Source organism: Xenopus tropicalis, chromosome 7 (genome assembly GCF_000004195.4).
Source record: "Xenopus tropicalis strain Nigerian chromosome 7, UCB_Xtro_10.0, whole genome shotgun sequence".
Lineage (NCBI taxonomy): Eukaryota > Metazoa > Chordata > Amphibia > Anura > Pipidae > Xenopus > Xenopus tropicalis.
The window spans coordinates 102,802,411-102,820,203 of NC_030683.2; the positions used below are offsets into that span (position 1 = coordinate 102,802,411).

At 40.6% G+C, this 17,793-nt stretch overlaps 3 protein-coding genes across 3 annotated transcripts; all 3 read right to left on the reverse strand.

The window, feature by feature from the left end:
- Positions 1-837: 837 nt before the first annotated feature.
- Positions 838-3,338, reverse strand: LOC100486431 (olfactory receptor 5V1-like). Its single transcript, XM_031906728.1, has one exon. The coding sequence runs from the start codon at positions 1,963-1,965 to the stop codon at positions 1,030-1,032; it is 936 nt and encodes a 311-aa protein (XP_031762588.1). The 5' UTR covers positions 1,966-3,338; the 3' UTR covers positions 838-1,029.
- Positions 3,339-8,052: 4,714 nt separating this feature from the next.
- On the reverse strand, positions 8,053-8,988 carry LOC100485872 (olfactory receptor 5V1-like). The gene has a single exon (XM_031906519.1). The coding sequence runs from the start codon at positions 8,986-8,988 to the stop codon at positions 8,053-8,055; it is 936 nt and encodes a 311-aa protein (XP_031762379.1).
- Positions 8,989-16,445: 7,457 nt separating this feature from the next.
- On the reverse strand, positions 16,446-17,183 carry LOC116412368 (olfactory receptor 5V1-like). Its single transcript, XM_031906520.1, has one exon. The coding sequence runs from the start codon at positions 17,181-17,183 to the stop codon at positions 16,452-16,454; it is 732 nt and encodes a 243-aa protein (XP_031762380.1). The 3' UTR covers positions 16,446-16,451.
- Between the last annotated feature and the right edge of the window lie 610 nt (positions 17,184-17,793).

The window sequence follows — 17,793 nt, forward strand, 5'->3', positions numbered from 1 at the left end:
CTACTAATGACGACTATTTATTGGGCCACACAGCAAAATCATTGGGGCCCCTAAACTTACGCAGTTCACGTAACTAATGTGAAAATGTATGTAACTTCCATATCAAGCAATTACACCGCAGAGCAGGGGCAGGTAGGTGGAAAGGGGTTCTGCATACTTGTATTGATGGGGGGCCCCAGAGTTTCTGATGGTGGCCCTGAGATTATGCCTTTCAGTTTTGGTCTCCTCTGCCCTAAAGGGCAACGAGAGAGATCAGACAGTATAATAACCTTCCTGATGCTTTATTCCCCAGAAGCCCTTGCAGACAAGGGAATCTAGTGCAATTAAAAGAAAGGTTGTTTCATCTTAATATTTGGAATTCTTTACATTGAGAGCTGTAAAGTTGTAGACTTCTCTCCCTGAATCAGGTGGGCTGGTAAGAATAACTTCAGGGTTCAAAGTTGATGAAGAGACTGGTTCGATCTTGGAGCAGGAAGGATTTTTTTCTCTCCCTCTCAGACAAATTAAAGAGACTTCAGCAGTTTGGCAGGTTTCATTTAGACAAAAAGGAACTTCATGGATGTGTGTCTTTTTTCAATCTAAATTACAATGTTCCCAATATAAATATTAAATTGCTCCAGTGCAGATGTCAATAGCAACCAGTATAGTAATTTTAGTTTTGTAGTAGATTCAATTCTAGTTAGGACTTAGGTCATTAAGTGGATAGACCATTTTCTTTTGGAACTGTATTTCTTGTGAGATTGGTTGTGAACATCAGTGCAAAGGTTATGTGAATTTAAGGGTGAGGCTGGGAGAGTGTAGTGTAGGGTATAAACTGCTCTAGAACAGTGCCTTAACATTATTATTTTGACTGGGATTAGGGAAAGTACGACTGTTGAGGGCACGCAATGCACCAGCATTCACCTTCTTACTCAGCAAAGGCTATCACCAAAGTAGAATGACATCTAATACTGAAAGTCATCATTTCTTGGGTACAGACATATATACCACATTAGCAAAGTGTATCTGAGCATAAACACCAAGAGAAAATCAGAATTGTATTGAAAATTGATTAGGTAACAATTTTTTTTTCAAAGCCCTCTTTACTTCCTTGTTTCTAAAGCAGTATATTATAGGGTTGAATAAAGGAGTTAGAATGCTATATAATAAGGAGGACAATCGTTCAATGTCAAAGGAGTCTCCTGGTGTAGGGCCAATATAATTATAATTAGCTGTCACATAGAACACAGTAACAACGATGAGGTGGGAGGAGCATGTGGAAAAGGCCTTCCTCCTTCCTGCAGCAGAGCGAATTTTTATAATAGTGGAAATAATATGTATGTAAGAGATAATAACAAATACAAAGGGAGTCATTCCTAGAAAAACACTGACAATATATAATAATAGCTGGCTTGTGTGTGTATCAGTGCAAGATGCCTTTAGCAGTGGAGGTACATCGCAGAAAAAATGATTGACGTACCTAATTTCACAGAAATACAGTTGTGAAGTCATCACAGTGTGAAGAACAGAATTCAAAAAGCCACAAACCCATGACCCAGCAACAAGGTGGAAGCAGAGCTTCCTGTTCATAATGATGGGATAATGCAGGGGGTTGCATATGGCCACATATCTGTCGTACGCCATGGCTGCAAGCAGAAGGCACTCTGCCCCTCCAAGCGAGACAAAAAAATACAACTGTATGAAGCACCTGTAAAAGGAAATTCTTCTGTTGCCTGTGATGGAGTTAAATAGCATAGAAGGGAGAGTAACAGTTGAATAACAAATATCTAGGATAGATAAGTAACTAAGGAAAAAATACATGGGGGCCTGAAGATTGCCGTCAATGTGGATAATACTAAATATAGCAACGTTCCCCATCAGAATCATGGTGTAGACCGCCGCCATGAGAAAAGACAGCAAGACATGTTCCTCCGAGAATCCGAAGAGGATAAAATCACCAAGAAAAGTCTGATTTTTCATTGCCATCCCATCTGCACAGGAGACCTGTGAAAAAAGATCTCAAGAGGAAGCAGGGGCACAGTCTAGCATTTATTAGAGATTATGTACAAAATGTGCTGAAATAATGTGCACCATGACTGACTTCCGGTGTGAAGCCATATTATCGATTTAGAATTCAATCTGTGATGTCAGAAAGGTGGGACAGGGATGTACAAAAACGTTAAAGCTAAGCTTCATGGGGCTAATACTCGGCCGGCCGAAAAACGCTGCCTCTCCGTAGGAACCTTTACTACACACGGAATTATTGTGTCAGCCTGGGAGGGTATCAGCTCTAAAAATGCAAATTCTCGTGTTACTTTGCTGATATCCGCTGCCTGTGCCTGCACTCAGACTGACACAATGGTTCCTGAAGAAGAACACTAGCAGAGAATTCGCTCTGTATGGCATCAGCCTAACAGCAAAGTCACTTTCCTAGTGGTCCTTACTGTGAAATGTGCACCCAACATCCACTTTAACCAACACTTAGAGGATTTGCTTACAACAAAACATGTCCCCATGACCCATGGGTTTTGGGTCAACCAACTCATGACTAGTTAGAAAGAAACTAATAATGTGAGCAATGGGCTTATCTTGGCAGGACAGCTTCTAATGGCAAATAAACTTTCAATAGATCAGTTGGTAGTGCTCTTAAATAGAGGAAAATGGAAAATCCCAAGGAAAATCCACTTATGATGGATATATAAGGCAGCACCCCCATGAATACCATGAATGCTCTTAAATATTATGGGGGTGTTATTTTTTCACCGTTTATTAGTCTAAATTGCAACAAATCCAAAAGTAAAAATACGCCACCTAAAAGCTGTGGAAGTAATGTAGAAGTCAGTGGCAGCTGTCCTTTTTCAATTGGCCAATTCATGCATTCATGGTTTTAGAGAAAATTTGTTGTGGTTTCAAAAACCTCTAAAACCACAAAAATGAGAGTGTTGATAAATGGGCCTCTATGATATCAGTCAACTGAATCCAAATGGATGTTCTGAACAATATAATGCAAATCAGCATAAATGCCCAAAGATAAAATTAATGTTAATATACAATTTACAATTTGGGCCCCAAACCGTAATCTTTGGAATCAGTAGAATACCGAGCATTCCACAAAAGGCCAATTACCATACTGAATCAAAACCGTAATCTACTTAATATAATTTGAAAACAATAAAAAATTGCATCTTCGCTTTTAGTTGTCCAGAGCTGAAATCACATTGTGGGGATGTATAGAAATGTAAAACTGCAAATACTGTATGAATATGGGGTAGAGAATATTAATGCTTACCTGTCCCAGTACTGCCAGTAATATTCTTAGAGAACAGAAGCACACAGAATGACTGACTATGGAATGGAATGGAATGTAGAAAACAGATTACCCTTTAAGGTTTATTCTCTTCATATTTGTTAGGGATAAACCAAGATAACTTTGTTCTGATTAATAAAATGAATGATTACATATGAATGTGATGGAAGTTTTGATTTTCTACTAATAGTAACAAAATCATTTTCTACCATCCTTGAGTTTGTGTTTGCTTGTCGCCAACTAGAACAAATGGCTAACTTGTGGAGCTGTACAGATAAGTGTCTTAAAAGCCTTGGGGATAGTTGCTTTGCCTTCCCAGGAGACAATGAACAGCTAGATCTATTTAATACAATACAATTCAGTGCAGTGAGAACTTTTGAAAGTAAAACCGAATACTTTGCTGCCTAGATACCATTTCATTTTAGTCTCTTCATCTGTACATGAAGCATGTTTATTGCGCTACTTACACCCATACCACAGCATGCCACAAGGAAGTAATTTCTGCTATGAAGTATCTAAGTATCTACCAGTTAAGCAACAGCCGAACACATGTTCTGTTCCACATGTAAAGTACTTAGGCAAGGGGTGTGCAATAAATAATTCTTATCAGACCACAGAATAAAAAAAACCTTTTTCCATCACTGCCTGTGCTGTATGCAAGCAATGTGAATACCTGCACCTGGGCAACTTGATCTAGAAAAATCATTGGCAATACCACTGCAATATATAAAAATCTAAAATTGTGATAACTCTTGATTTACTCTTGGTCTCTATATGTGTGTATGTGTAGAAATGTAAGACATATCTTGCAGTGGGAATACATGCACGTTATTATATTGCAAATACTGCAAATTGTCCCTTACCTGTCCCAGTACTGCCAGCAATATTCTCAGAGAACTGAAACACACAGAATGATTGAGTATATAATGTAATGTAGCAAAATAAAGTACAAAAAAGGTGATTCTCTTCATAATCGTGCTGAGGATAAAACAAGAATACTTTGTATTGATGAATACATTGAATGAATATTAATGTGATGGAAATGTTGATTTTCTATTTGTAGTAATAAAATACGTTTCTCTAATACTTGCAGTTGTTGTCAACTAAAAGGAATGGCTAACTTGTGCTTGTGGAGCTGTATTTCAAGTGTGTTAAAGGCCTTGGGGATAGTTGCTTTGTCTTCCCAGGAGACAATGAATGCCTAGATCTGTTCAATTCAGTTGAGAGTTCAGTGAGAGCTTTTAATTAAAGCGGACCTGTCACCTTAAGAAATAATTTCAAATTGTTTTCTGTTGTGTTTGGCAAGCAAAATAAACTTTACTTACACTGTATAAATTATTTTAATTTTATTTTCTTCATCCTTGGAATTCACAGCAATTGCAGCAAGCAGGCAGGGGCCATTTTGTGGACACTGTTATCAAAGCAGGCATTGCATCCTGCCAATATCTTGTTTCTGTGCCAGTATGGGGGGACCTGATGCCCATGTCCATGCACTGGTTACACAATTACATGGTGAGGAGGGAGGGGGAATGTGTGGAGGGCAGCGACATCTAAGAAGTTCTGAATTGAAAGTGAAAGTAACTGTCTGCCCCACCTCTATGCCTAAGGCATAGAGGCGGGGCAGGCATTATATGATTGACAGCTGGGATTTTAAAATGCTTTTATAATGGGTATGGATGTGGTAATAAAAAAATTATTTTGGGTTTCATGTTTAATTTGAAAAGGACTTTTATTATACAACTTTTTATGTCTGGGTGACAGGTCCACTTTAAGTAAAACTTTAGTAAGCACACAGAATATTTTGCCGCCTAATGGACCATTGAATTTTAGCTCTTCATATGTGACTGTTGCACTTATAGCACTACATACACCCATACTACAGCACGCAGCAAGGAAGTAATCTTTGCTACGACAAATTCAAGTAACATAGTTGAAAAAAAGATGCATATCGAGTTCAACCATAGTGTGTATATATAATATGCTAGTTGACCCAGAGGAAGGCAAAAAACCCCATCTGAAGCCTCTCTAATTTGCCGCAGAGGGGGAAAGATTCCTTCCTGACTCCAAGATGGCAATCGGACCAGTCCCTGGATCAACTTGTATCCCTTCTTGAAGCTATATAATGTATCAGCCAGTATGACTGATTCGGGGAGTGAATTTCACACCTTCAACTTCACAGTAAAAAATTATTTCCAAATATTTAGACAGAACCTCCCTTCTTCTAAATGGAGTGGGTGCCCTCATGTATGTTGGAAGGACCTACTGGTAAATAAAGCATTAGAGAAATTATTATATGATCCCCTTATATATGTATACATTGGCTGTGTTGTATGTAAGTTGTATGTAAGTAATGTGAATACCTGCCCCAGGGCAACTTGTCTTAAAGAAAGCATTGGCACTGGCAACATAACTGCAATGCTGAAATACAAATCTGTATTTGTGAGGCCCAGCTAACTCTGTATGTGGGGGTGTATAAAATGTAAAACTGCAAATACTGTATGAATATGGGGTAGAGAGTATTAATGCTTACCTGTCCCAGTACTGCCAGTAATATCCTTAGAGAACAGAAACACACAGAATGACTGACTATGGAATGGAATGTAGCAAACAGATTATCCTTCAAGGTTTATTCTCTTCATATTTGTTAGGGATAAACCAAGATAACTTTGTTCTGATTAATACAATGAATGATTACATATGAATGTGATGGAAGTTTTGATTTTCTACTAAAAGTAACAAAATCATTTTGTACCATCCTTGAGTTTATGTTTGCTTGTAGCCAACTAGAACAAATGGCTAACTTGTGGAGCTGTACAGATAAGTGTCTTAAAAGCCTTGGGGATAGTTGCTTTGCACTACTTATACTAAAAATAGCCCACTACTCCATAATTAGAGTTAGTTTCTTCTATACAGGTCTTTATAGGATTTTTTTTTATTTAATAACACTATTGTACTTATTGGAAGCACATTTTTGATTGGTCTTCTGTATGACTCATTTTGATTTGTCATCACCCCTATAAATAATTTGTATGGGGGTGTGACCATTAGCCTATGAGTAAGTGCCCCATAAGGCATGGAATGCGTTAGGCTGTTCTGTCCTTATAAATGGCTTTTTAATCTTTATTTTACCACTACTGCCTTAATTGTTGATGATCTTTTGCATCCAAACTGTTCTATTACCGATATTCAGTAAACCTTAGACTGGGGGTTTATTGCAAATAGTAGCATCTACCATATATTACCACAAGACTTTACTAATCATTAATTGCACCAACCTTGAAGCAGAGCACATACACCATCTACACTTTATATCAAATTACCCTTTTATAAAAAAAATACTGAACGATTTCCTTTGGTTGTACCAAAGAATCACAGTATTGGTTCCTAAGAACCCAAAAAGACCAGATTTTAAAGTACAAGATTTGTTAATTGTGTTGTCTACTTTAAAGGAGAAGGAAAGCCTAAGTCACGTGGCGGTGCTAAAATTTTAGGCACCCCCAAGTGATTTAAATCGCTTACCATGTAACCCGAGGCTGGTGCCCCTGTAAGGAGAAAACCACACCAGCCCGGGGTAGCTGCGAGCGTCTCCGTCTTCCGCGTTGGCGCACTGCGCATGCACAGTAGAGTGAAAAGCCAAACTTTAACAAGAAAGTCGGCATTTCACTCTAATGCGCATGCGCCGGCTCAGGGAATTTGCCGCAGAAGAAACGCGGCAGAAGGAAGTGCTACAGGTACCCCGGGCTGGTGCTGTTTTAAGCGATTAAAGTCACTTGAGGCACCCCCAAGTGACTTTGCCTATCCTTCTCCTTTAATAGAAATAAACTTTTTTACTCCCCAATAAAAGGAACATAAGAAACCCCAGAATCCTTTTAATATTAATAGTGAGCCCTATGCCTAGTCTCTCCCTTTGGGAAGATCTTTCCTGGGTATTTTACATGCTACAAATAACTATAGTATTTTTATAGTTACTGTTTGTATTGGGTATTCCTGGTTGTATTCATGCCAACAATAACAGTAGTGAAGAAGATCCCAGAGATACAGTAATGATGTTTCTGTGACTGTGAAGGTGGAGTAGTAATACAAAGTTCTTTATATTCGCCAGTATAAGAAAGGCACTCTCTAACATCAATATCTCTAACATTAATCCAATGCCGCTAGAGCATCAACATTTAGATACACAGTAGGTGTATATACAGAAGGCAGATGTAGTCAGACTTTTCAGAGTGGTTCCATCTCAGAGCGTTACAAGTTAACATACCAAGAGAATCTCTCACAGAATGAGGCATCTCCAAGTAAAGGCCCCCATTTGCCCCTGTCAATTGTTCTTTACTAACGTACATCTCAGACATGCCTTTTAGACATATTCAATCCTAATAAGAAACCTGGTCATTAGGTGCATGTATCTTAACCAGTTTCATCTGAAAGTACTATAAATTTTGAGGGTTTTGGTTCTGGACTTTTGTTTCTCACTTACTTGCTTTGCTGGCAAGCACCCAGTCTTTGGCAGGAGTAGCAGAGCTTAGCTTCAGCACAAAATACATTGGGCAAAAATCTGAATTTAAGGGAAGGGCTAAAAGAGTGTAGTTTAGGGCTAATTATTATCAGAACCATCATCCACCCTCTCACTCAGCAAAGGAGAATGAAGTCTAATACTGTAAGTAATAGTCCTTACTGTACAGAGGTATAACTAGGAAAATGTAAATGGCGTTAGGGGTGAGTACCACATTGGTAAATGTATCTAGATGAGCGTAAACACCAAGAAAAAATCAGATTTTTATTGAAAATTGATTAGGTAACAATTTTTTATACAAAGCTCTCTTTACCTCCTTATTTCTAAGGCAGTATATAAAGGGATTGAGTAAAGGCGTTAGAATGCTATATAATAAAGAGGCCAGTCGCTCAGTGTCAAAGGAGTCTCCTGGTGTAGGGCCAATATAATTATAATTACCTGACACATAAAACACAGTAACAACGATGAGGTGGGAGGAGCATGTGGAAAAAGCCTTCCTCCTTCCTGCAGCAGAGCGAATTTTTATAATATTGGAAATAATATGTATGTAAGAGATAATAACAAATACAAAGGGAGTCATTCCTAGAAAAACATTGACAACATATAATAACATTTTGCTTGTGTGTGTATCAGTGCAAGATGCCTTTAGCAGTGGAAGTACATCACAGAAAAAATGGCTGACATACCTAATTTCACAGAAATACAGTTGTGAAGTCATCACAGTGTGAAGAACAGAATTCAAAAAGCCACAAACCCATGACCCAGCAACTAGGTGAAAGCAGAGCTTCCTGTTCATAATGATGGGATAATGCAGGGGGTTGCATATGGCCACATATCTGTCGTACGCCATGGCTGCAAGCAGAAGGCACTCTGCCCCTCCAAACGAGACAAAAAAATACAGCTGTATGAAGCACCTGTGAAAGGAAATTCTTCTGTTGCCTGTGATGGAGTTAAATAGCATTGAAGGGAGAGTAACAGTTGAATAACAAATATCTAGGATAGATAAGTAACTAAGGAAAAAATACATGGGGGCCTGCAGATTGGCGTCAATGTGGATAATACTAAATATAGCAACGTTCCCCATCAGAATCATGGTGTAGACCGCCGCCATGAGAAAAGACAGCAAGACATGTTCCCCTGAGAATCCGAAGAGGATAAAATCACCAAGAAAAGTCTGATTTTTCATTTCCATCCCATCTGCACAGGAGACCTGTGAAAAAAAGATCTCAAGAGGTAACATGGGCACAGTCTAGCAATGGATAGAGATTATGTACAAAATGTGCTGCTTGGCAGGCTAAAATAATGTGCACCATGACTGGCTTCCAGTGTGAAGCCATATTTTCTATTTAGAATTAAATCTATGATGTCAGAAAGGTGGGGCAGGGAGGTACAAAAACGTTAAAACTAAGCTTCACGGGGCTAATACTTGGCCGGCCGAAAAACGCTGCCCCTCCGTAGGAACCTTTACTACACACGGGATTATTGTGTCAGCCTGGGAGGGTATCAGCTCTAAAAATGCAAATTCTCATGTTACTTCGCTGATATCCGCTGCCTGTGCCTGCACTCAGACTGACACAATGGTTCCTGAAGAAGAACACTGATAGTCGCACGAAACATTGTCAGATCGCCACGTGTATGGCCAGCTTAACAGCAAAGTCACTTTCCTAGTGGTCCTTACTGTGAAATGTCCACCCAGCATAACCAACACATATAGGATTTGTTTACAACAAAACATGTCCCCATGACCCATGGGTTTTGGGTAAACCAACTCAAGACTAGTTAGAAAGAAACTAATAATGTGAGCAATGGGCTAATCTTGGCAGGACAGCTTCTAATGGCAAATAAACCTTCAATAGATCAGTTGGTAGTGCTCTTAAATAGAGAAAAAAGGAAAATCCCAAGGAAAATCCACTTATGGTGGATATATCAGGCAGCACCCCGATGACTACAGCGAATGCTCTTAAATATTATGGGGGTGTTTAATAACATTTGTATTTTAGATTGTTCACAATCCATATTGTTTTGCACTAAAATTCGAATAAATTGCAACAAATTCAAAAGTAAAAATCCGCCACCTAAAAGCTGTGGAAGTCATGTAGAAGTCAGTGGCAGCTGTCCTTTTTCAATTGGCCAGTCGCTCGGCATTCATGGTTTTAGAGAAAATTTGTTGTGATTTGAAAAACCACAAAAATGAAAGTGTTGATAAATGGGCCTCTATGATATCAGTCAACTGAATCCAAATGGATGTTCTGAACAAAATAATGCAAATCAGCATAAATGCCCAAAGATAAAATTAATGTTAAAATACAATTTGGGCCCCAAACCGTAATCTTTGGAATCAGTAGAATACCGAGCCATCCACAAAAGGCCAATTAGTAAACTAAATCAAAACATCAAAACCATAATCTACTTATTATAATTTGAAAACAATGAAAAATTGCATCTTCTGTTAACAAAAATGGTTGCTTTTAGTTGTCCAGAGCTGAAATCACATGACTTCGGATTCAATAAGTAATGCTTATCAGACCACAGAAGAAAAAAACTTGTGCTGTATGCAAGCAATGTGAATACCTGCACCTGGGCAACATGATCTAGAAAAATTGGCAATACCAGTATATAAAAATCTAAAACTCTTGATTTACTCTTGGTGTCTATATGTGTGTATGTATAGAAATGTAAGACATGTACAGATATCTTGCAGTGGGAATACATGTACTTTATTATATTGGAAATACTGCAAATTGCCCCTTATCTGCCCCAGTACTGCCAGCAATATTCTCAGAGAACAGAAACACACAGATTGAGTATATAATGTAATGTAGCAAAATAAAGTGCAAAAAAGGTGATTCTCTTCATAATCGTGCTGAGGATAAAACAAGAATACTTTGTATTGATGAATACATTGAATGAATATTAATGTGATGGAAATGTTGATTTTCTATTTGTAGTAATAAAATACGTTTCTCTAATACTTGCAGTTTGTGTTTGCTTGTTGTCAACTAAAAGGAATGGCTAACCTGTGCTTGTGGAGCTGTATTTCAAGTGTGTTAAAGGCCTTGGGGATAGTTGCTTTGTCTTCCCAGGAGACAATGAATGCCTATATCTAGATCAATTCAATTCAGTTGAGAGTTCAGTGAGAGCTTTTAATTAAGTTAAACTTTAGTAAGCACACAGAATATTTTGCCGCCTAGGGACCTTTGAATTTTAGCTCTTCATATGTGACTGACGCACTTATAGCACTACATACACCCATACTACAGCATGCAGCAAGGACGTAGTCTCTGCTAAGTCACATTCAAGTAACATAGTAAGTTAGGTTAAAAAAAGATGCACATCAAGTTCAACCATAATGCCTATATATAATATGCTAGTGGATCCAGAGGAAGGCAAAAAACCCCATCTGAAGCCTCTCTAATTTGCTGCAGAGGGGAAAAATTCCTTCCTGACTCCAAGATGGCAATCAGACCAGTCCCTGGATCAACTTGTACTAAGAGCTATCTCCCATAACCCTGTATTCCCTCACTTGCTAAGAAGCCATCCAGCCCCTTCTTAAAGTTATATAATGTATCAGCCAGCACGACTGATTCGGGGAGGGAATTCCACAACCTCACAGCTCTCACAGTAAAAAATCCTTTCCGAATGTTTAGACAGAACCTCCTTTCTTCTAAACGGAGTGGGTGCCCTCATGTTGGAAGGACCTACTGGTAAATAAAGCATTAAATAGATTATTATATGACCCCCTTATATATGTATACATAGTTATCATATCACCCCTTAAGCGCCTCCAGTGTAAACAAACCTAACTTGGCCAGTCTTTCTTCATAGATATTCTTCAAGATATTCCATACCCTTTACCAGCTTAGTTGCCCTTCTCTGGGCCCTCTCTAACTCAATAATGTCCCGTTTGAGCACTGGAGACCAAAACTGAACAGCATATTCTAGATGGGGCCTTACCAGTGCTCTGTAAAGGGGAAGAATAACCCCCTCCTCCCGTGAATCTATACCCCTTTTAATACAGCTCAAAACCTTGTTTGCCCTTGCAGCTGCTGCCTGGCACTGCTTGCTACAGTTTATTATCTACAAGGACTCCAAGGTCCTTCTCCATTATGGATTTGCCTAGTGCAGTCCCATTAAGGGTACCAAGACAGACCATACAGTATGTGTTGTTTGCCTGTGTACAATTTCTTCATCTATGTGTATGTTCTGCTCTATGGCTAAAGCACTGAGGCTCCATAGTTATGTGTGTGCATTTGTACAAGCTGCGTATGAATACTAAGGAAGGCCCTCTTTATATGCACATAGTCTTACAACAAATTAAAACCACTGAATTGTTAAGAATGTCATCATACTCTGTCTGCTTTCCATTTGAACCAGGAACCTTAGCCCAAACCATGAAAACTGCCACAAGCTATTAATTTACCTTGACAATTCTTCAATTACAACATTATGCATTCAGGCAGGTAGCATTCTCTTGGCCTCCACCATCCTAGCCTTGGCCCCATGCCTTAGCAGTCTACTAATTTCATCAAAAAAGTTAAACAAGGGGATGACACATTTAAGATCTCATAACACTTTTTGAAAAATCAGAATGGACTATCTTATGCACTCCAATGTTGGGCCCTGCTTCTAGAGTCATATTTTCAATCAAGCAGAGCACATCCAGGCCCAAGTGCTTTTTGAGTGAGCACAAAGGAAGCTCTCGTGAGCTGGGCCTGCATCCTATTGTCTCCTAACAATGTGCAACTGTAACTGTGCATCTTTTCTGGTGAAATGTTCGTCTGTATTTGTAAAGTTATGTCTTGTGTTGTATCCTTTTACAATGCGTTAAACTTTGCTATCGTCAGCTCCTCTTCTATTCCAAAAAAACCTATCCACTCCACCATATCTATCTTTTTGAAAGAAGATAATCAATGGCATTCTCCCCAACCGAAAACTGGGTGAGAGGCTGGCCAAATACGTTTGAGGCAATATGGGGTAAATGACTTACAACTCAATATGAATCTATAAGCCTTACTATATAATATAAAATGGTAAAGGGTGAAGACACACATTGCTACTAGTAGCAACTACTTCTCACAGCTACAAAAATAGACAATGCTGATCATTTACTGACAATTGTCTCTATGTGTGTTTTAGCAGAGGCTGTTATCATTATTGTTTATAGCAGGGTGTTTTCTGGCATTAAGTAGGTCTGTGTGTCTTCACCCTTATGGTGCACCAGTTTGAGCTACTTTCCTATCACTCCCTTTTTTGTTTTTTATACTTCCAAAGTTAAAATGCATAAAAAGAAAACCTTAACAAAAACTTGACTGTAGTGAGCAATGCCAGTCAGTAGCTAAATGAGCCAACAAGGTTTTGAACAGTATTAAATGAGTTATAAATGTGAGGGTTATTCTTCCCATTTACAAATCACAGAATGCTTTAGAATGCTCAATATAAGTAATATTAGCAATAGGTGCTTAGTGCTCAAATGGGATATTATTGAATCGGAGATAGTCCAAAGGGCAACTAAGCTGGTAAAGGGCATGAAAAATCTCGGTTATAAAAGATGGTTGGCGAAGTTGGGGTTGTTTACACTGGAGAAAAGGCTCTTAAAGGAGAATGCAAGTCAAAATGTAAAAAGCATACTGCCCAACAGTCCTCCTGTTGTTTAGTAAAAACACCACACTTTTGGCTCACCTAATCATATATTTACTCAGTCACACTTACTTCACATTTTCTAGAACAGGCAGCCATCTCTAAAAAGGTATTCTCCCTTCCTTTCCCTCCTTGCTTCATACTGCACATGTGTTTCATTCCCTCCCCCCCTCCCCTCTGCCAGATCCGCTTCTGATTGGCTGGTGTGCATGTGTAGCTCAGAACAGGAGACAGGATCAAGTTACACACATGCTCAGAGAATAGGAAGGCTGCCGCTGGCACCTACAGGAAGGGGAGAGAGATTTCAGTGATGTCACTGTAGGCTTCACACTGCTGTAGGCTGCCAGCACCATATCTCAGAGAAGCAAGCAGGGATCTGGGAATTTAGATATGCAGTAAGTACTTAAAAAGAATGCCTTTAGACTTACTTTTAATTTACATTAACCTTTCATTATCCTTTAAGAGAAGATATGATAACTATGTATAAATATATAGGGGGATCATATAATAATCTCTCTTCTATCTTCACCAGTAGGCATTTCAGTCAGACATGAGGGCATCCACTGAGATGAAAGGAGGTTCCAGTCCTTAAAATTTTTACAATGAGAGCTGTGACATTGAGAAATTCTCTCCCTGAACCAGTCGTACTGGCTGATACATTATATAGCTTCAAGAAAGTGTTGGATGGCTTTGTAGCAAGTGAGGGAATACAGGGTTAGTGAAATGATCTCTTGTAACAAAGTTGATCCAGGAACTGGTCAGAGTGTGAGAGTCAGGAAGGAATTTTTTTCCCAAATTGAAGAGGCTTCAGATTGGGTTTTAAACTTCTCCTTGATCAACTAACAAGTGTTTTTTTTTTTTAATCTAAATTACTATGTTACAAATATAAAAGCTAAATTGCTCCAGTGCAGATAGCAACCAATGTTCAACTTCTGTTATCACAATGGTGATAGCGCAGCAAAAACCCAAATGCTTGGTCCTCAATGCGGGGATATCAACCATCATTCATATGTGAAAGAATTATATTATGTCATAATAAGACACACCCTTAAATCCATATAATTCCTCCTTCCCTGTGGATAGCACAGCAACACCCAGAACATAATTACACACCTTAGGGACCATTTATTGGCTATTTCCAACTGCTAACAAACTCCCAGAACAATCCCCTGCCAGGTTCACCTCCAACAGGCAGCATAGGGTAGGCAGAGTATGGCACACACAGGCAGTACTCTGCCTGCCCTTAGCTGTCTGTGTGTGCCATGCTCTGTCTGCCCTATGCTGCCTGTGTGTGCCATACTCTTTCTGCCCTATGCTGCCTGTGTGTGCCATACGCTGCCTATCCTATGCTGCCTGTATGTGCCATACTCTGCCTGCCCTATGCTGCCTATTTGTGCCATACTCTGCCTGCCCTAACCTGCCTGTTTGTGCCATACTCTGCCTGCCCTATGCTGCCTGTGTGTGCCATGCTCTGTCTGCACTACCCTGCCTGTGTGTGCCATACTCTATCTGCCCTACCCTGCCTGTGTGTGCCATACTTTGCCTGGCCTATGCTTCCTGTGTGTGCCATACTCTGCCTGCCCTATGCTGCCTGTGTGTGCCACGCTCTGTCTGCCCTATGCTGCCTGTGTGTGCCATGCTCTGTCTGCCCTATGCTGCCTGTGTATGCCATGCTCTGTCTGACCTACCCTGCCTGTGTGTGCCATACTCTGCCTGACCTATGCTGTCTGTGTGTGCCATACTCTGTCTGCCCTATGCTGCCTGTGTGTGCCATACTCTGTCTGCCCTATGCTACCAGTGTGCCATTCTCTGTCTGCCCTATGCTGCCTGTGTGTGCCATACTCTGCCTGCTCTATGCTGTCTGTGTGTGCCATACTCTGCCTGCCCTATGCTGTCTGTGTGTGCCATACTCTGTCTGCCCTATGCTGCCTGTGTGTGCCATACTCTGCCTGCCCTATGCTACCTGTGTGCCATTCTCTGTCTGCCCTATGCTGCCTGTGTGTGCCATACTCTGCCTGCCCTATGCTACCTGTGTGCCATTCTCTGTCTGCTCTATGCTGCCTGTGTGCCATACTCTGCCTGCCCTATGTTGTCTGTGTGTGCCATACTCTGCCTGCCCTACCCTACCTGTTTGTGCCATACTCTGTCTGCCCTATGCTGTCTGTGTGTGTCATGCTGTGTCTGCCCTATGCTGCCTGTGTGGGCCATACTCTGCCTGCCCTAAGCTGCCTGTGTGTGCCATGCTCTGTCTGCCCTATGCTGCCTGTGTGTGCCATACTCTGCCTGCCCTACCCTACCTGTGTGTGCCATACTCTGCCTACCCCATGCTGCCTGCGTGTGCCATGCTCTGTCTGCTCTATGCTGCCTGTGTGTGCCATACTCTGCCTGCCCTATGCTGCCTGTGTGTGCCATGACCTGTTTGCCCTATGCTGCCTGTGTGTGCCATACTCTGTCTGCCCTACCCTGCCTGTGTGTGCCATACACACAGGCAACATAGCACAGGCAGTACATACAGTGACACAATGCTGGAACTGCTCCTACAGTCTGAGGTGTGAACAGGTGAACAATGCAGTGGGTGAACAATGCAGAGATTCATAGGTGTGAACAGTACCGGGGATTACATGTTTAAACAATACAGGGGGATTACAGCCTGAATCTGAGGTGTGAACTACTATATATTTTGGTTCTGGACAGGGGTGGGTACTCTAGGCAACCCAGTCGGCCACCTCGCCCCTGCACCTGCCCCCACCGCGTAATGACAACTGGAGGGGGCAATGACAAGGTAGTGTGGACTAGGGGTAGGCAGAAGAGGTTCTCACTTACTTGATTTGCTGGCAAGCAAGCACCTTGATGGTGTTAGTCCTGGGTATCAATTTTTTTTTCAAAGCCGTTATTACTACCTTGTTTCTAAAGCAGTATATTATAGGGTTAAATAAAGGAGTTAGAATGCTATATAATAAAGAGGACAATCGTTCGATGTCAAAGGAGTCTCCTGGTGTAGGGCCAATATAATTATAATTACCTGTCACATAGAACATGGTAACAGCATGTGGAAAAAGCCTTCCTCCTTCCTGCAGCAGAGTGAATTTTTATAATAGTGGAAATAATATGTGTGTAAGAGATAATAATAAATACAAATGGAGTCATTCCTAGAAAAACATTGACAACATATAATAAAACCTGGCTTGTGTGTGTATCAGTGCAAGACGCCTTCAGCAGTGGAGGTACATCGCAAAAAAAATGACTGACGTACCTAATTTCACAGAAATACAGGTGTGAAGTCATCACAGTGTGAAGAACAGAATTCAAAAAGCCACAAACCCATGACCCAGCAACAAGGTGGAAGCAGAGTTTCCTGTTCATGATGATGGGATAATGCAGGGGGTTGCATATGGCCACATATCTGTCGTACGCCATGGCTGCAAGCAGAAGGCCCTCTGCCCCTCCAAACGAGACAAAAAAATACAGCTGTATGAAGCACCTGTGAAAGGAAATTCTTCTGTTGCCTGTGATGGAGTTAAATAGCATAGAAGGGAGAGTAACAGTTGAATAACAAATATCTAGGATAGATAAGTAACTAAGGAAAAAATACATGGGGGCCTGAAGATTGTGGATAATACTAAATATTGCAGCGTTCCCCATCAGAATCATGGCGTAAACCACCGCCATGAGAAAAGACAGCAAGACACCGTGCTCTGAGAATCCGAAGAGGATAAAATCACCAAGAAAAGTCTGATTTTTCATTGCCATCCCATCTGCACAGGAGACCTGTGAAAAAAGATCTCAAGAGGAAGCAGGGGCACAGTCTAGCAATGGTTAGAGATTATGTACAAAATGTTCTATTCTTCAGGGTAAAACAGTAGTTTGGTTCACTTTTCTTTTCTTTGTTCACTCCTGGCCATCTCTAACTGGATGAACCAACGCCACCTCAAACTCAACCTAACAAAAACTGAACTAATGATTTTTCCGCCAAAGCCTGGTCCTACCCCCCCCCCCTTTTCTATCTCTATTGATGGCACCCTCATCAACCCCGTCGATTCGGCGCGTTGTTTGGGGGTGATCTTTGACTCCAGTCTCTCCTTTTCTAACCACATTAACTCCACTGTCAAAACCTGTCACTTTTTCTTACGCAATATTGCCAAAATCCGTCCCTTTCTTTCTACTGTAACAGCTAGGCTGCTCATGCATGCTCTCATCCTGTCACGACTGGATTACTGCAACCTGCTATTAACCAGCCTCCCTAACTCCCATCTTTCCCCCCTACAGTCTATATTAAACACTGCTGCCAGAATTCTCCTCCTCTCATCCAGGAGAGTTCAGGCCCTTCCCCTGCTAAAGTCCATATCGTGGCTTCCTATCA